The 19,031-nt window shown below is 40.1% G+C and overlaps 1 protein-coding gene across 2 annotated transcripts in view; it reads right to left on the reverse strand.

The window, feature by feature from the left end:
- The window catches only part of pdlim5b (PDZ and LIM domain 5b), a 44,660-nt gene extending 31,005 nt beyond the window's left edge, over nucleotides 1-13,655 (reverse strand). Inside the window, exons 1-2 of one of the 2 annotated variants that reach the window (XM_086186671.1) lie at nucleotides 13,504-13,655; nucleotides 7,831-7,936 (exon numbers count right to left, since the gene is read on the reverse strand). In XM_086186671.1, the coding sequence (XP_086042797.1) occupies nucleotides 7,831-7,929 (99 nt within the window). In that variant the 5' untranslated portion in view covers nucleotides 7,930-7,936; nucleotides 13,504-13,655. The remainder of the gene's footprint in view (nucleotides 1-7,830; nucleotides 7,937-13,503) is intronic. The other variant, XM_086186670.1, reaches the window with a different exon arrangement.
- Between the last annotated feature and the right edge of the window lie 5,376 nt (nucleotides 13,656-19,031).

The raw sequence follows: 19,031 nt of genomic DNA on the forward strand, positions 1-19,031 counted from the left end.
CACTGATGCTGTTCTGACGTGTGATCTGTTTATGGTTGGCCGTCAGTAATCTCAACACTGCTCTCACGTTTTTATTCAACCATAGTTTGCATATGACTTTGACAGGTGGAAGGATTTATGTCAACCAGGTATTTCTATGCCTCAAGGATGACCTGAAAAAAGACTTTGATGGTCAAAAACCAAGGTCACCGCCCGCATATTTGTCCCATTGTTGTGAACAAAATATCTCAAGAACAGTAGAGTCTTCAAACGTTTTCTCATGTACTCCTTTGCAAACTCTCTTATCCATCGTAGTCTGGCCCCAAAACCTGTTGGCAGGCTCTATTTTCCTGCAGTGGAGACAGATAACTCTCCTCTGACATGAATCGTACTAATCACTCCCACTCGAGCTCTCTGGAACAACATCCGTCTTTTATTCTTCGCTCGTCAAAGCGAAAGACAAACTTGACACTGACCCCTGGTGGGCTACCAGTGGTAACTACAACAAACTGTAAATCGCAGTACAGAAGCAGAGTCATACACAAAACATGTCCTACATACATGTTTAAATAACCGCTAATATACGTCGATTTATGGACGTCCAATGGACGTCTATTCGTAGACAATTATTTATAATCATAATTTAAAGAACTCTTTATATCGAGTATTTGTTATTCTTCATCTGCCTGTCCATTGAATGTGGGCCACTCGCTCTTCCTTACGTTCTCCATCTCAGTAGCTCCATGTAGCGGGCCGTTTTCTCGGTTCACCGATGTTAGATTGCTACTTTAGCTTGTTGTGGTAACTGCCGCAGTTCCCGCTTGCATTACACAGGTACTCCTTGCAAACTCTCTTATTCGTCGTAGCCTGGGTCCATAACCTGCTGGAAGGCTCTATTCTCCTGCAGTGGAGATGGAAAATTCTTGTCTGACAAGAATCATACTAATCACTCCCACTGGAGCTCTCTGGAGAACAGAGTCCGTCTTTTATTCTTCGCTCATCAAAGCAAAAGACAAACTCAACACTGACCCCTGGTGGGCTACCAGTGGTAACTACAACAAACTGAAAATCACAGTACAGAAGCAGTCATATACGAAACATGTCCTACCTCAACATACATGTTTAAATAACCGCTAATATACGTCTGTTTATGGACGTCCAATAGACGTCTATTTATGGACGTCCAATAGACATCTATTTATAGACGTCTACAAATGCAGTCTCATGCTGGGTCAAAAGCCAAGGAATAAAAGTGGGTTTTAAGACGAGTTTTAAAAATTGACAGTGAGGGAGCTTGTCTAATTTGGAGAGGTATGTCATTCTACAAAGTGGGGGCAGCAACAGAAAAAGCTCTGACTCCTCTGAGCTTCCGCTTAGACCTTGGTACCTCCAGGGGCAGCTGGTCAGCTGACCTGAGGCACCGGGCAGAGCGTAGGGGTGAAGCAGCTCAGAGAGGTAAGGTGGGGTCAGAGCATTTAAGGATTTAAAAACAAATAAAAGAATCTTAAAATGAACTCTAAAATGCATGAGCAACCAGTGGAGTGAAGCCAGAATGGAAGTGATGAGCTCCCTCTTACGCGTTCCAGTTAAAAGACTAGCAGCCGCATGCTGGACCTAGTGAGGACGTGTCACGGAAGATATAGACATAACATGTCCTACCTCAACATAGACGTCTAAATAACCGCTGATAGATGTCTATTTATGGGCGTCACATGTGTCACATAAACGTTAAGTACTCTGGAAATACCACCAACCTGCGAGCCCACCTAAAACGTCATCACCCAGACAAGGTAGTGGTAACTGAGACCAAGCCCAAGAAGCTGCGGCGTGACCCGAAACAAACCATGCCGGACAGTGACGGCGGTGGTTGCCACAAGCTCCCATCTTCTTCACCGAGGTCGCAGGAAATTATGGAGTCCATTGCCTACTTTATTTGTCAGGATTTGAGACCTTATTCGGTGGTGGAAAACACCGGCTTTAGGCGCACGGTGAATGCAATGGAGCCCCGCTATGCTATAGTCACCCGCTAATTGAATTGTTGGCTGCCATGGTTTATTTTTAGTTAACCTGGTAGCTAGACTGGCTCGTGGCTACCTCATATGTTCAGTATCAAGCTAAAAAAGCTGCCAAAGAAGGCCACTTGCTGCACTTAAACTCTCCATTGTTCACTTTACTTTTCAAAAGCCTGCAAGCTACAATTTGCACTCAGTTTCAATAAATGAAACTAATTTTCTCACCACATCTTTGATTCATTTTGTCCAGCATTTGCAAGCTGCCAATCAGAGCCATATGTTGTGTAACTGATGCTTTCAGTTCAATGAATTCAATCCAAGTCAATGGAACACTCACAAGATGTCACCAAAATCACTTTGTCCCTTTAAAATCTTTCATAAATGGATGTCAGTGTATCGAATTGTATCGTGAGCTGAATATCGTGTATCGTATCGTATCACAAGATTAGTGTATCTCTACAGCCCTATTTGGGTGTCCCGTCCAAATAGAGCCTGTGAGAGAGAAACACTAGACAGCTCCTTTATCCTTTATAGTGCTGCCATACAGCATTAGTGAGATTGAAAGCAGATGCCCTCAATCTTGAAGTCTGGACAGCAGACAGATCTGACTGGGATCAAACACATACTGCAGATAACATGTCTTCAACAAAACCCATATGTAACCTGAACATATAAAGAATCTGCATAAAATCATATAGAACATTACATTCATATATTCATTGCAATGCAAGGTCCATATGAACATCTAGCACCCAAATAGATCATGGATTCAACTAGTTTCTATTCAATTTTCCCTTTCCATGTAAAAATCCTTCATAGATTTCAACACAGACATAAAAATACAGACACGCTCCTTGGCAGCGCTAACAAAGACCACAAGATATCTGTCTAAATGGTTTCCTCAAATGCCAGGGGAGATTTTCACAGCTTGATTTTTTTTTTTTTTTTCTGGACCTGAGCTGAGCCAAACATTAAGGCGCTGTGTCTTACCAAAGTGTCCTGCCTTTTAAGCTCCTCAAGCTAAAAACATCTTTTTTAGAAAAATAAGTAGGTTTTTCTGTCATGGTAGTAGTCGTTTCTTTTCACGATACGTTGGAAAATTGGGTGCATTAGTAGTAAATGTTGCATGACAAGCTGTCAAAAACACTTTGACGCTTTGTGAGATCAGTGAGGTTTTGTCTTACATGGCCTATATTAACGTATGCATCAAAAAGTGCAAATGATGTCACTTCTCTACCAATGTTCACAATACCGCTTGTATGGAAAGAAATGAATCCGTGGCTTTTGTCATCCCTTAAAGTTTGTCTTGCCCCACATTTAAAGCCTTATAACAGCTTAAGCATATGTCTTTAAAGAGGAATGTCTGGTATGCTTATAGTCAGATCAAAGTACACAAGGATTTTAACTAAATTAAAACTACAAAAACATACAATGAACATCATTACACATAAAAAGTACAATGTTCTAACTCGCTTCTTTACATGCGGTTGTCTGTTTTTACTGGATACTGAGTTGATGTGGGTTCACTCGTGTACTCACACACAAATTGTCAAATTTCTCGTCTTTTAGAGTGGCGTTAACGCCGTAATATCAAAACATGACAGCGCTACTTAAAGAGGAACACATCTGGAGATGCAGTCTTGCTAGAAATCACAGTAGTTTGTATAATGTTCACTCAAAGTATCACATGCCACTACAACAACAAACTAACGGATACAAAGGACAAGGGGGGGAAGTGAGGGGTCGATGGAAAAAACGGGGAATATTTGCTGTTTTGACCCTGGACTGACCTACAGTAACCAGACATTCAATTTGGGTGATTATTAAACACAGACACACACACACACACACACACACACACACACACACACACACACACACACACACACACACATACACACTAAAAATTACTGCCATGTGCAGCATAGTTATTTTTCCTACTGTTATTTATTTTTTGTTCCGAGTATCATGACATTTTCAAATGTCAAGTAAAGGAAACATTTTTGGGATTTTTAGTTGGTACATTCTCCAATGGAAGACTCTCAATAAATGGAATAACTACCCAGATTCTTGGGACAAGGAGAGTCTGAGGGAACAGGAACCGACAACGGAATACATATAATCCAGGATGTTGGGTGGTGCCAGAAATAATTATCATCCGCATTGTTTTACGTTTTATCTCAAACGTTTACCAAAGACACAAGTAGTTCACAATACAAGCAGAATCCAAGTATTACTCATTGTGAGTATTATTATTCATACTGTAGCAAACTGCAATTACAGCCTTGCGGTTGTATGACTCCGCCAAATCGTCCAGTAGCAGTTTGTCCAGACTCACATGTGTTGCAGACTTTAAGGAAATTTAATTTCACTAAAACCTCAAGATGAGATGAGATGTCATTGAATACGGCCAGAAAATTGATTTTTTTCTTCTTCTTTTTTTTTTTTGAGAATTATGATGTCACATTGAATTGCGTGAATGGTAGAGTTACGGCAAGGAGCATTGGTTGTGCGGTAAGTCAATTTTCTGAGGGCATTCCTGAGATATTGCATTTTGGGAGGAGGCAGTAACCTTGACCTTTGACCTCCGAGTGGAAGTTTGTGTCGTGAAGAAAATTTCTCTATGCTTTCCTGATGTATTGCATTAAAGGATGGGACTTGTGGACAGACAAACGTGCTGAAGCATAAAAAACATAATTAATGGTATTTTCTCCACCTCAAGGCCAAATATAACAAAGAGGGCCTCAGGACTGTAGCTGTACTTAAGCAAACTGCCTTAAATACTGTTCTATATGTAATTTTAGCTTCAGTAACATATGGTAAGGGGTCACTGCGTCATAATTCCATGGTAATAAAAACCATCAGTAAGGAAAATAAATAAGCTCTTATGTTACAACACCCGGAGCCTATTCTACCCAGCAAACTGTGTCCATTTAGCATCGTACTGTAGGTCTCTCATGAACCTTGACACAGGCCTGTGGTTTCTCCCCACTCATCGAATGAAGGAGCTGAAGTAGTAGTAAACTGTTGGCAGATGTTTATATATATATATATATATATATATATATATATATATATATATATATATATATATACACACACACACACACACACACACACACACATACATATATATGTATATGTGTGTGTGTGTGTGTGTGTGTGTGTGTGTGTGTGTGTGTGTGTGTGTGTGTGTGTGTGTGCCTTAGACACACACGCTCTCTCTCTCCCCTTCCTCTCTGAATAGTTAACTCCTGTAATGAGTCAGTGACAGATCTACAAGCTTATATTCTCTCTGTACCTCCAGTGGTGACTAGTCAGATCCCAGATTTAGACAAATGTATGTGTGTAAATAGTTTACTTCTACACAAAGAGCACATATCCAGCGTGCAATTCCTGTGACAGCTTCGCCTCATGTGGTTTTCAGATAAGAGCAGACAAAAGGAGGACTTATTCCTGGTATCAGTACAAGAGGAAATCTGAGCCTTTCACCGGTCATGCGCTGGGATGAAAGTATGTCGCAGGAATGACACTAACCAAAAATTTGATGGGGCTTGAAAAGCTGTGAGAGTACTGTGCAGGCCGCTGATGACTCTACGAAATGCTGGTTGTGATATTCAACTCTTTTATGGTTAATGAGGTGACTTCCAGCAAACCAGCCAGAAAAAAAAATTCTCACAACTTCCGCATCGCATCATTTTTACTAGATTTCCAGTTTCGGTAGAGCTTGTTTTTCTCAACTCACCTGACTCATTCTGTTTGCAACCGTCTGGTAAAACATGACATGGCCCATCGCTATAAAATACAAAGCGTGATGTTCCCATCTGCTTCTAATTTCCACCTCTATACAGTGACGTGTGTATATTGCACCATATCAACTGAAAAAAATAAATGGTGTGAGGTTAAATGCATTCAAAAACATATGAATTTGACTCACTTGCTCTGGAAAAGCTTAATCGTTTGTAGATGTGTATATCAAGTGTTGAGGTGGTTGGGGTTTGTTTTGTCACGTATTGTTATTGAGATATGATGACAAGAATGTTTCTACTTAGAGAGGCTGCCACCGTGACAACATCATGTCCAGCATACCAGGTTTATCATGGCAGGACGTAAAAATAGTCAGGGAGGCTATGTTGGCCTCATACTCGTACTTCGAACACTAATATTACCACACAAGAAGAGTCCCTTCTCCTCTCCAAACATCTAAAAGCTGTAACCAATCTTGCCAGCAACAAATAAACAGAGGCACTGACCTTGGTCATGACACTGAGATTACGATTTCATAACAGGAAGCTGCAATAACTAATGCAGGGTTAATGTCAAAGGACGGACCACACGGAAGTCAAGCTGCCTCTTTACAGTCCAATTTGATAAGAGGCAACTGAGATACTTCAGATACGCTTGAAGTGACCACGACTTGGCACACAAATAGTAAGCAGCACTGCACTTCCTTTAATTTGTGTAACAATCAGGGTGTTGTGCAGGGAGTGCCCTTGCACCCTGAGCATAATCAGTGTAACTCCGGTGGGATCTTTCTCCTAAATAGGCCTGTTTTTCAAACACCGGGTCTTCCACGCAGCCCCTCTAACAGCTCAAGGCTAAACAGAACCAGGAGTCAGATGTATAAATTCTGTTTTTAAACAAAAACATGCACACATTGTTTTTCTACAAAGAAATTGGTACACACAGTACTTAACGGAATACAGTAATGGCTGCAGGCTATCAGAAAATAACATGAAAGCGGGAATTTAAATGAGCTGTAATAATACCATTATGTAATTTTACTGTCTGATTTTAAAGGCATATCTATTTATTTTAACCTCTGAGTGAGAATGTGACCATTACACTATGTCCAATGCCATTTAGGTGCTATTACACGACCCCTTCAATTCAAGAGAGGAAGCCATTCAACCATTTACACTCTTTTAACATGATTTTGAAGTTCTCTTGACATGTTTTTAATGGTTTCTTTTTTTCTTTGAGTTGCACATTTTTTTATGGCAGGTGCTATATAAATCAAATTTATTAATATTATTCTAATCGTCATTGAATTTTTTGGTAGTGCCACTGCTGAGATGCCATACAAACTTATCTATCCTCCAACTTCATCAACCATCATTCCAATTTCACACTTGGAAACTGTTGTTTCCCCCCTCTGCTTTCCTTTTTATTACCGTGCCTAAAGAATAAATGAACAGCAACTGTGTTCAAATGGAGATTAGCTGATTTCAGGGGTGTGTCAAACTCCATTTATGGCTGATTGTGGGCGTGAACATGAGGCTCATCCATGTGTGAAAGAGTACTCAGTGACTGAGATTTATAAAACAGGACCGCGCTTCTCATATGTAAGCATATTTTTGTGTCTGCCCTTAAAAAACCGTCACAAATCTAGACTTTTTATACATCTGGACCCTGGTCAGCCAGAGCCAACATCACTCTGAATTTATGTGGCCTAAAGGGTCCAAATAGTTATTACAGACACACTACAGCAATCTAAAGTTTCAGTCAGGCGAGCAGGTTAAAGACAGGTTTAGATGCTTCCACTGCAGACCCGGTATCCTTGGACCCAGGACTTAAACAAATAGACCTCATCTGAATGGTCATACTGACAGCACCCGTTAACAGTTATCAGCCTAATCCTCCAAATATGCCTTGAATGGCTGCGGGAGAAATTCAAATGAATGTTTTCAAACACTGCGGTTATGGCTCAGTTGGATAGCTGAGTGACAGGGGCCATGAACCGCTTGTCTGAAGGTGTTTAAAACCAGCAAAGAGCGTCACGCAGGAGATGAATGGTAAAACATGGAAGGGGCACATGTGTTGTGTGTTCTCCACTCACCCGTGAGATGGTGAGGGGAAGACAAAAGTCCTTCCCTCCTTGTAGTCTGAAGCCCCATGGAGCAGGGCCAGCCAGGGAGACGCTGTAACTGCTGCTCATGATTGACCTGGAGACAGAGGAATATATTAAATAAATGCACCCACATTACCAGGCATATTGTCCCACTCCACATGCAACAAACCCACCAAAAAGCGAGGGCAGAGAAAAATGTAAAATGGTGCGCTTGCAGTTAAGTATTATGGTGTTCAGTAAATAGCTGGCATTTAGGAAAGATTGCTACGTTCACGGCAGAGCAAAGTTAACAGCACAAATCAAAAACAAAGACATTCCTGTGATTGATTAAAGGCGTGTCACTGCTTTTAAGTCAATGCCATCAATCCTTACGAGAACATCTAAAACCCCCCCCAAAAATATTCACGATTTCCTTTTCATCATCCAGAAACATCTCACCAGACCAGTTGGGCCGGTCTTCTGGCCTGTTTGAATTTAATTTCATGTACAGCCGTCTACTAATATTAGCATTCTACAGCTGGTAGCTCTGTGCTGACAGCTTTGGAGTAGATCCCAGGCCGTAATACAAGTTTTATTGTAACTTGAATTCTGGACTGCCACACAAAGAAATGTTAAATGGGTTGCAGTTGTGTAGCGCTTTCTTAGCCTACTGACCACTCGAAGCACTTTACCACACAATCATACACTGATTGCCGCTCAGGCTGCAGTGATACAAGCCATAGAGCCATAACAGCGAAGGAAATATCCCAGTTTCATTGTGTAACACAACTGTTTTTATCATCAAAGATAACAGCATTGAACGTGTAACACAAATACAGTGAAGCCTATACTGTAGAAATCATACTGTGGTATACCTCAACATTGTGTACTGCTACACAATCAAACACTGATGGCGAGCCAGTCAGAAGCAGTTGTGGATTCAAAACTCAACTTCACAATCATTTGACCAAAGTGTCAATAAAAGCACTGACACATTCTGACTTTTGCATTTTAAACAAAAAAACTAGCTCCTTGAGCATAAAAGCAATGTTGATATACATTCTCTGGCAAATCAGAGAAGCCTAAATGATGGTTGACTCTTGCGATAATCTACAGAAGTTAAAAAAAAGGAAAGACAGAAGTATGTAAGCCCTGATAATCATGTGTTTATGTTGAAAGAGATCCGCTAGTGTGGGGCTACACTTTGACCCCATCATCCCAGTGTCCTCTCTGTGAACCCGCTGCTTGTACACAGTATTCTCTGACATACCCCAGACTGAGATACAGCGTATTTGTATCCACCAAAACATGTTTCAGGGATAGAGTCACCATTGACATGATTGTGTATGCAGCCAAATGCAATGAAAACAACTGTATATCATATAACATGTCCTTATAGATGACACACACAAGGGAAACATTTAATAATCAGGAACTGGCAGACCTATATTTTTTGTATACATCATGAACTACATCCTACATTATGTTTTGCATAGGTTAAAATACCAAATCCTATTTATAAAACTGTGCAAATTAATGGGGGGTTTTACACACACACACACACACACACACACACACACACACACACATATAATATTCTTTATTCTCTATTGCCAGAGTGAGGCTGCAATGAATCTGCCACTGTGGGCCTCTATGCACATTTTCAGAAGAATCACCGCTTGTGGAATTATGTCACCTTTGACCTGCCCAACAGGAAGGGTGTATGTTGACATGAAAACGTGACATCAAAGACAGAGTCACCAGTATTATATATCCCACACATGCTGTACGTTGCAATTACACGAAGAAAAAAAAAAGGAGAAAGGCAGAATTAAGCTGAGTCTAATTTTAACAGACACAGGTCTTGTTAGTGGTTATCAGAGTTCCCTGAGGAGAACGACTAACAAGCGCAGAAACTGAGAAGTGAATAGATTTCAATAGCTATCCGTCTTTTGATGACAGACGTTTTTATGTTGGCTTTTATTTCTGGCCTAAGAACAAGAACATTCTGGTATAAGTACAAATATAGAAATACTCAAGACATTTTTGTGCTGGGCAGTGCAAAGAAAACATACCTCTCTGGTGAGCATTTTATGAATAATAATGCCCTGCCATCACAGAGAAGTTTTGAGATTGTAAATCATAACGCCATTACTGAAGTCCCTCAGGGTCAGAGCACCACCTGCTGTAGCGCAACACCTGGTCAGTTTTAGGGACCAGCCTAGCCTAGCTTAGCCTAGCCTGACCAACGCGCCAATAAACAAGAAGCCAAGAGTGCAGAGAGGTAGGGGACAAGAAATCAAATCATGTGTGAAAGGAACAGCGGGGAGCTGAACACCTGGGAAGCACGGAGCTTGTAGCCCTTCTATTTTTACTGCACACTTTCACATTCAGACTAACATACCAACACACACACACACACACACACACACACACACACACACACACACACACACACACACACACACACACACACGGGCACGATGTCCAAGACTATAATAAGACACAAACCAATTAAAGACAGCTGTCTCCCTCTTCAAGGTGACCTGGGCTTGAGGTGAGCCAAGAGATCAAGGAAAACTACAAGGCCTGACACAATATATTGTCCCTATATTGTCACCAAGAGAAGAAAACTACTCGATTTCAACTCATAAAATTGTATTTGAGATTTAACATCCATGAACACTTAATAGGTTAGTGACTTGAATGCTTATTACCACACATTCCCTCCACGGGACGATGTTTTTTTTTCAGGGCCAATAAGGAGTACTAGTAATCAAAGAGAGTGATAGCCAGTATACTGCTCAGCTTACATCCGTTGTAAGTATTACATGTAAAAAAAAAAAACCCTACATCAAGTTACATTTGCAATGTTGCAGCTAAACAAACTTGCCGCTTCACACAGCAAACGTGTTCCTCTGAGTCTGCAGCTCAGTAGCCTCCAGTGCTGTTACTCATGACATGTAACCAATCAGACGCTGCCGTGGGCGGGTCACTGCGTTACAGATTCACAGCGTACTGAGCAGTTCAGCAGAGTTAGCTTTTCGTAAATGTTTTGTCTTCTTAAACATCTGTTTCTCTTTGTCTGATTTGTGATTGGCGCGTCTTTACAAGCTCATGACTCTCTTTATCTCTTGTGTTATGTGCGCATGTAACCAGCAATCCTCACACCGCAATACTTGATAAACAAACATCAGATTGCTACATGACATTTGTAGTTTTTCCAAGCAGATTAGCAGGAATGCATTTTGATCAGATGCTAGAAATACCAGATAAGAGCTGTCAGCACCCAGCGTGCAGCTGAACTCACCATGACTACAACAGCCAAAGTAGCGCATTTTTAAATAGATTTATTTTATCAGCAATAATATCTTTTTAAAAAGAAACTATTAAGATAATTGTTAAAATGCCGAAAATCAGATCAAATAATCAGATATTATTTCAGATTAAAGTCGATTATCAGTCCAACCCCGATTTCTACAACACGCCAAGACGTCACTAGAAGATAGGTGTCAGTGTTGTGTTTTGCTTCACATAGGCGTCAAATGCATTCGTGTATGAACGTGAGGTACCAGCAGAGGGTGATAAAACAAAACTACACAATCCTGACATATTTGTGGTGAAAGCATCAAAACCTCAGGTCTGAGCCGTCTAGGGGTAATAGCATTCACCTACAGACGCAGCACCAATTCCCAACTCAAAAAGTTGGGAGTTTGCCCGTGTCTTCTCATACACACCTCCAAAAGGACGTCTGTGCGTAAATGTCACACACCGAGGGTATGTGACAAACCGTGAGAATGCGATGCCCTGCCACGGCAGCGCTCATGTCTCATTGTTACCCGCTGCAACCCAATGCAGCTAAACTCAACAGCATTAAAAACAAAGTCATGAAAGCCGGTGATGTCTGAAAAACATTTTTCTCATCATGATAAGCTCTGTTTACAATCATCTGAGCCTGAACTGATAATACTGTCACGGTCTGGGAACATGTTCCCACTGTCTGGAAAAAGAGCTGCTGAAAAACAATGCTAACCATGTCAGTTGTTCACATCAGATTCCATCAGTATTGGATTTCACAGCCAACTGGGACATGTGAGGGTACTTTAAAAGGTGATTAAAATGCAATTGCAGATTATGGGTCAGACTGAATGTCACGAAGGAATATGACATATCACTGGAATTTTATTTCCTAATATGGAGAACACAAACATTGTGCTCATCTCGTGTCACTGCTTGTTTTGCAATCTCTAATGATATCATGCATAGACACGAGCAGACACACCTTCCCCCAAACAAGAGAGAGAGAGAAAAAAAAAAGAGTTCACAGCTCTGCATTTTATCAGCAACACCCACATCAACGCCACTCTACTGGTACAATCCTGGTTATTTTCCACTTGGGTCTTATCTTTCAAGTTCCTGACATAATGGCACTTTATTGCACTAAATATTTCAGCACTTTCACACCCCTAAAAAAAAAAAGAGGAGAGATTAAATCGCAATTTTTCATCACAGCACTTAAATGGGGACTGTGGGCCAAGTTAACTGCCTCACAAAAGCTGTCCCTGCTGTAGTAGATGTATTTAAGTGGAGACTATTCAAAAAGTCTTATTTAATTGAAATGTTGTTGATTGCACAGGAAATGAGACCCGTGGCACACTGGGAACAAATTTTAGAGATTTAAGCAACGTGATGTCCTCTACAATGTAACCCACTTTTCTCAAGGGGGAATCAAACATGTCTGGTATGTGTTTTCAGACTTTGACACGTCATGCTCATTTCACACAGGAGACAATGTTGACTGGTGACATCATTGCAGGACATGTTGACTCACACAGTCGAGTACATTTTTTTCTTACTGCTCAGTTCTTTGCTAGAGCATTAATGTGTGACGCATTCATTACATATTAGCTGTCAACAGCAAAACATATCAGATCATTTAACACTTGCCAATCACGTCAGACTATGACAAATATGGCAGTAGATATGTCTTTGTCTCACTCAGTCCCAGTGGGACAGCATGTACTAGCTTGCCTTTATGGGGCAGTTTATGTACACACACTGATTACACGTGTGTAGTGTGCTCCTGTGAATAATACATTCTAAACGACGTCCGTGGTAAAATTCCTATATTAATTTGAATAATTCTAAATAACTTAAGTGATATATCTCTGCGTGTATTAGTCTGTTTCAGCCTAAATCATAAATGAGCTTAGCATGATTAAATGGGACTATAACTAGCATACTGTACCCATATTTATATATATTATATCACATATTATATAGTCAAATATTTCCTGTGGCCCACCAACTCTTCAGTCCATGACACAGTAAGTACCAAGCTCTTCTTCACTTACAGGACACACTAACAGTAGGCAAGCTCTAATTTACCTCAACACAGTTGATTAAAGCCTTTGTTTAGGTTAATAGAAGAGACGAATAAGTTCTTTATGATGTCAATATTGCTTTTAAAAAATGAACTTATTTAGAAGAGTCAAGTTTATAAAATAATAGTGCCTACAAGTTAGTATCGATAACACACTGTCTAAACAGTTTCCTATTTCGGGAGACAAAAGTTAATTTCCCCTCTATAAAGGTGTGTAAAAGCAGTAACGTAATAAAAGCCACACTGGCAGCAGCTTCCCCGGTGTCAGGGTTAGAAATGATGCAGGTTGCAGGTCGTACCTTCCCGTGTGAAGCCGGCTCTGCTGCTGCTGCTGCTGCTGCTGCTGGTGCTGCTGGTGCTCAGGGGGAGAGGACCGACGCTGCTCTGCTTCGAATTCAACTGAACTGAGGAGCGGAACTCAAACTTCCGCATGTAGTCTTCAGATGGGAGGGAGCAGAGTTATGTGTGTGTGTGTGTGTGTGTGTGTGTGTGTGTGTGTGTGTGTGTGTGTATGTTTGTGTGTGTGTGTGAAGGCAGGCACGAGGGCAGGCATGGGCTTGCGCCATGGGTTTGTCCGTGCAGGTGAGTCTTTACTATAGTGAACAAATATTGGCTAACTACATCCGGTGCTTCTAAGGAGTTCCAAATAGAAGCTAATGTTAGCCCCCAGGACAAAACATAAAACAAAACCCCCGGCAACATACGAAATGAAGAACTACCTCATTTCCTCCTTTATCACAGGGGCGAGTCTAGGATGGTGGGGGGGGGGGCTCAGCCCGTATAAAAATGGCTACCAATAGAGTGGTTAAGTAATTTGTTAACAAATAAGATTGGACGCCCTGAAATGCTTTTAGGTTATACATAAAAAAATAAGCAGATTAATAACTTTAGTCCCTAATTTTAAAACAGCAAGTCAGTAATATGTAGGTCTATTTACTGTATATAACAATAAAAAAGTCCACATACAACCTAAAAAGTCCTAAACCTTTATTGCAATGTGCCCTAACAGCACTGAAACAAGTTAAAAAATACTAAGCCGCACATGTTGGTTCAGTGCTAAATGCGCAATAGAGCTAATTTGGAAGGCAGTGTGTTTAGCAAGACAGCAAGGAGAAATATCGTTGTGAATTCTAGGCATCTGTTTGTACTTGAGAAGTCCCTTGTCTCAAAGGTTTTTGTTTTTCATGTTTTTTTTTTTATGTCAGTGCCTGAAACAAGGCCTGTGGTTAACACTCGCTGATTGAAGCTGATGAATACGTCAGGAATACTACACTGCAGAATTTCTCACATCTAAAAATGGCAAATGTGAATAAGTTGTTAAATGAGACTACAGTGGTCAGTGGAGACATTAAATGGACACTTCATCCCAATTAAATCTTACCTTCAGGCCTTTTTTTTTTGCTTGATGCATCCGAGTGCATCATTTGGTATAATTCACGTCTTCTTTATCCAGCCGTGCGCTCAGTCATCCAAAAACACTTCGACTTGAGCTAAAAACAAACAATTCTGCTTTGATGTTGCCTCCAATTAGCTTGCATGAGCACAACCAGCTTCCACATTCAGTTGAGTGCATCTGTTGGCATGTTAGCTGAGTAGTGTGCATGGAGACCTGCTCAGAGGACTAACATTAACCAGTAACCTCTAGCGAACCACATCAGCTGCAGTTCTACAACACACCATGGAACTATAATGATAGACTTTGAGTCTCAGTAATAACAATGTGTCCAAGTGTTCTCTGTCAGAACACTGAGTAATTTTATTTGCTAACATTCCATCATGGGGTTAGGGGGGCGGTGTAATTTGTTCATCAATGGCCTATGTTCCAAAAGAAAAACAGACACCATTATTATTATTTTAAGGAGTTCCTAGATAAATAGAGCCCATTATCACATTTGCTGCCCCCCACCCCTTGATGTTTGTACTACAGTTATTGAAGTCAAACAGGCCTCATATTGTGCCTCATCATCGTCTGTGAGTTAGTTTGTTGTTGTTGTTGTTGGGTTTTTTGGAGGTTTTGTTTTGTTTTTGCATTAGCCGCCAGCAGCTAGCATCAGCTAAACTAACATGAAGTATTTTCACTGAAAACACCCCTGTAGGTGTTTTATTATCACTGGCATGGCATCTGGACTGGTTTGTTGTCTCCTCATGCCGGAGTGACCCATTGAACAAGTTTTTTTTTAAAAGGTTGTTTTTCATTTTAAGTTTTCATATTTGGACTGTTCAATGTTAACCTGCAGACTGTAACAGAGTGATCCCTATGGATTTCAATGCCCAAATCTGTGGAGATGGACAAACTTTTGCTAATCAGTTAAACCATGCATCAGAATAAATGTCCATAAGTGTATGATCTTATGAAAGAAATATTTAAACCTGTAACAGGGCATCGCCTTGTGACATCAGTGTTCAATGAAGTCATTCTTTCCACTTCCTCCTGTATACAAGGACATGTCTACCAGTTGTATTAGTCTTTTAAACCAACAGCAGTTTTATTTATCTTGATGTTCATTTGTGCTGAACATTTATGATGCATCTGGAGTCATTTGCTATTTCACATACATTTGTTGTATGTCATTCCAATAGATATTTAACTGCATAATCCATGCAGTCATGGAAGATATTCACTAAAAAAATATTTGTACCTATGTTTTTTCTTCACTTTAAGGATCATTTTATTATTAGTAGTAGTAGTAGTAGAAGTGGTGGTATTGATAGAGTAGTGGAATAGGTGACATTGTTTACAGAGATGACACAGTATATGTCTCCCTCTAGTGGTAAGTGTAGTTTCTCCATTCGCGCACAGCTGAGAAATCAAAGCCTCTATGTAATTTATGGCCTCTCCTTCTTGTCGGGAGGTTCCCACGTTAAAGTTTGTTAGCCATGTTGTTGATATGTCAGGAGCCTAGGCTGACACAGAGGTTTTTATATAACCAGCACAAACCATGGAGATAAACAAATCAAACTAACACACTGGGGTGGTGAGAAGTTCAGACAATCAGATATCTGGACAGAAGACAGTGACTGACAGTGATTATAGTAATTATGCATGACCATCAAGTCATGGCTCACCACACTGAGAAAGACCGATAATAGTTTCTTCTCTGTTTGTAAAAGTGAAGCTTTGCTGTTGTGGCAGCAGCTTGTTAGTATGACATGTTAACATTACATTGGAATATTGTCTGTGCGTGTGTCTTTTTTTCCTTGTTTTTTTAATGCCAATATTAATATGAGGGGAGAAAATCATTCCAAAGTGATGTCCTGCCTAATTGATCCTTACAAACAACCACTGACAAAATGTCTCCTCTCTGTGCAGCTGGATATGAGGTTCGCGTTACAGGTTTGTTGGGATCCATTATTTCACTGAATTGCACATAAACTTTGTCTTAGCTTTGCAAAACATGACACATTTGAATTTGCAGTTAAGGGATAATCGATTAATCAAATTAGATTTATAAAGCCTGAAATCACTTATCATAATTAGGCTCTTGAGGGGCTTTACAACCGGTAGCAGGCCGATGTGTCACAGACAGCACCGTGAGGTTCACTGGGTGCTACCTGGTGTATTTTTTCGTACTTTCCTGACATAACACCTAAAAGCTACTGGTGTTGAAAGTGTCTGTCCGCTGGTTCTTAACTTTAGGTCCCAGCCCTGCCTGAGGAGGGCGCCAAAGATCAGAGGGTACAGAACATTCGCCTGCTCAGATGCTGACAAAATTAAATGCACAGATGTCAAATTGGATCACAATACTCTAATTAGATAATCATTTTCTATACTAAACTTATACAGATTCATGTGTCTGTACATGTGTTTTTTTGTTTGTTTGTTTTTTGAGTGAGTTTTTGATTAAATGATTGTTCTGGCATGCAGGAGTTGCTAAATGGTCATCATGCTGAGAACAGAAGAAACGTGAAGCTAGTTATGATGATGTTGAAGAGTTCGTTTGTAGCCTTATTTTATCTTTTGCACCTCTATGATTTACACTTTGAAAATCATAAGATTGGTCTTCATTTATGGAGGTTTTTTTAAAAACAATTTTTATGTCAGAACTAGTTTTCTGCAATAATCCAAAATCACATTTATTTTAAAAAAAAAATCGCCTTTTGGGTGAGAGAATCAGTTTGCGAACATCTGGGTTAAGCTACAAAAATACATCATCCCTGTGGTCCTGTACTCTCTGATACTGATATATATGATGAAGGCTAATTGGTTTGACTCTATCTCAGCATGTTTTCTGGACACAAACATAAAATCACATGCTGGTTACATACAATATCTGATGGGAAATGCCTGTAATCCAGTATGAATGAAGCACACAAGGAAATGTAAAAGTAAACAAATTTGTCACAATGTCTCAAGAGACATTCCAAGCAAGGTGAAATAATTGTCCTCTTTAGACATCTTGTTCAAGGTGGCAATGTTGTGCAGTTATTACACCTCTTAGTTCTGTAGAAAATGTGCCAAGGTTCCATTGAGCCGGTGTTCTGTCAATATGTGCTACCTATAGAGATGTGCTATTATCCCACATGATGGTCAGTGTTAGACTCTGCTCTTGACTCCCGCCGCAGCAGCATTCATCCGCATGGCAAAATAAACTCATCCCACAACTAAACTACGTCTGTTTAAAAGGAAGAATCGGAACAGAGTCACTAGCCGCTAGTGTTGGGCTACACTAAAATCACATGCTGATGCTTTATGAGTGATAATGGAGTTTTGTCTGCTTCAGCAAAGTTGGCAAATGTGCCCTGATACTCGTCGCTTGATAAACTATAACTCACATCACATGCTATTTCTATTGATTTATGTTTCCCACTGAAAGGCCTGACCTGTTCTACAGATTATTAAACTTGTAAGCTAAACATTGTTAAATGTTTGCTTTCTGCTGCATGTGTAAGCAGGACGTTCCCTCAGCTAAATGTGTGCCATATCAATATATGGTCATACATCAGGAAGTCCAGCTGCAAAATCCCCCTGTGCAGTGCGACTGAGCCAGTTCTTTATGTAAGGCTGCAGAGTGCATACCTTTAGATCAGCTTTACGTAACTGGATAAGCAAACAGCACAGGAAATCCTGGAAGTTCAAAGACAATTCAAAAAGGGGGTTTGAAGATGAAAGATCAACATGAGAGGGGGAAAAAAGCATCAACTTTGTTTCAAATATGATTTACATTAACATATATATATACATACATACACACATATACACACATATATAAATGTATATATAAATATATATATACATATATATTGTATATATACAATATACATACATATATATGCATATATATGCACATATGCATATGCGTATATATATACACATATACACACACACACACACACACACATATATATATATATATATATATATATATATATATATATATATATATATATATATATATATATATATACATATTTTAAATGGGATCCACAATGTGTTGCAAGAAACCATAATGGACTCATGCATTTAGTAGATCCATATTATTAATGGTTCAGCCTGGTGGCCCAGATGGTCAAAGCATGCATAACCCAAGTGCCCTAGTTTTAGGTCACAGCTGGAGATTTGTTATATGACACACTATACACACACTAAATGATTCAAGATACAGGATTCAGTGGGTTAACAATTAAAGGAAATACTGTGTGCATGTTGAGAACATTATATGGATTAACCCCCCCCCCCCCCCCCAAAAAATGACACCAGCCTACTAGAAAACTGGTATGTATACACTTGTATGTTCCCACCAAATTAGCAATCATACTGACAGCAACAGGTGGCACGGTGGTGCAGTGGTCAGCACTGTTGCCTCACAGCAAGAAGGTTTTGGGTTCG

The sequence above is a fragment of the Aulostomus chinensis genome, chromosome 19 (genome assembly GCF_037954235.1).
Source record: "Aulostomus chinensis isolate RoL2024-O1b breed Wild chromosome 19, RoL_Achi_v1.0, whole genome shotgun sequence".
NCBI classification, from domain to species: domain Eukaryota; kingdom Metazoa; phylum Chordata; class Actinopteri; order Syngnathiformes; family Aulostomidae; genus Aulostomus; species Aulostomus chinensis.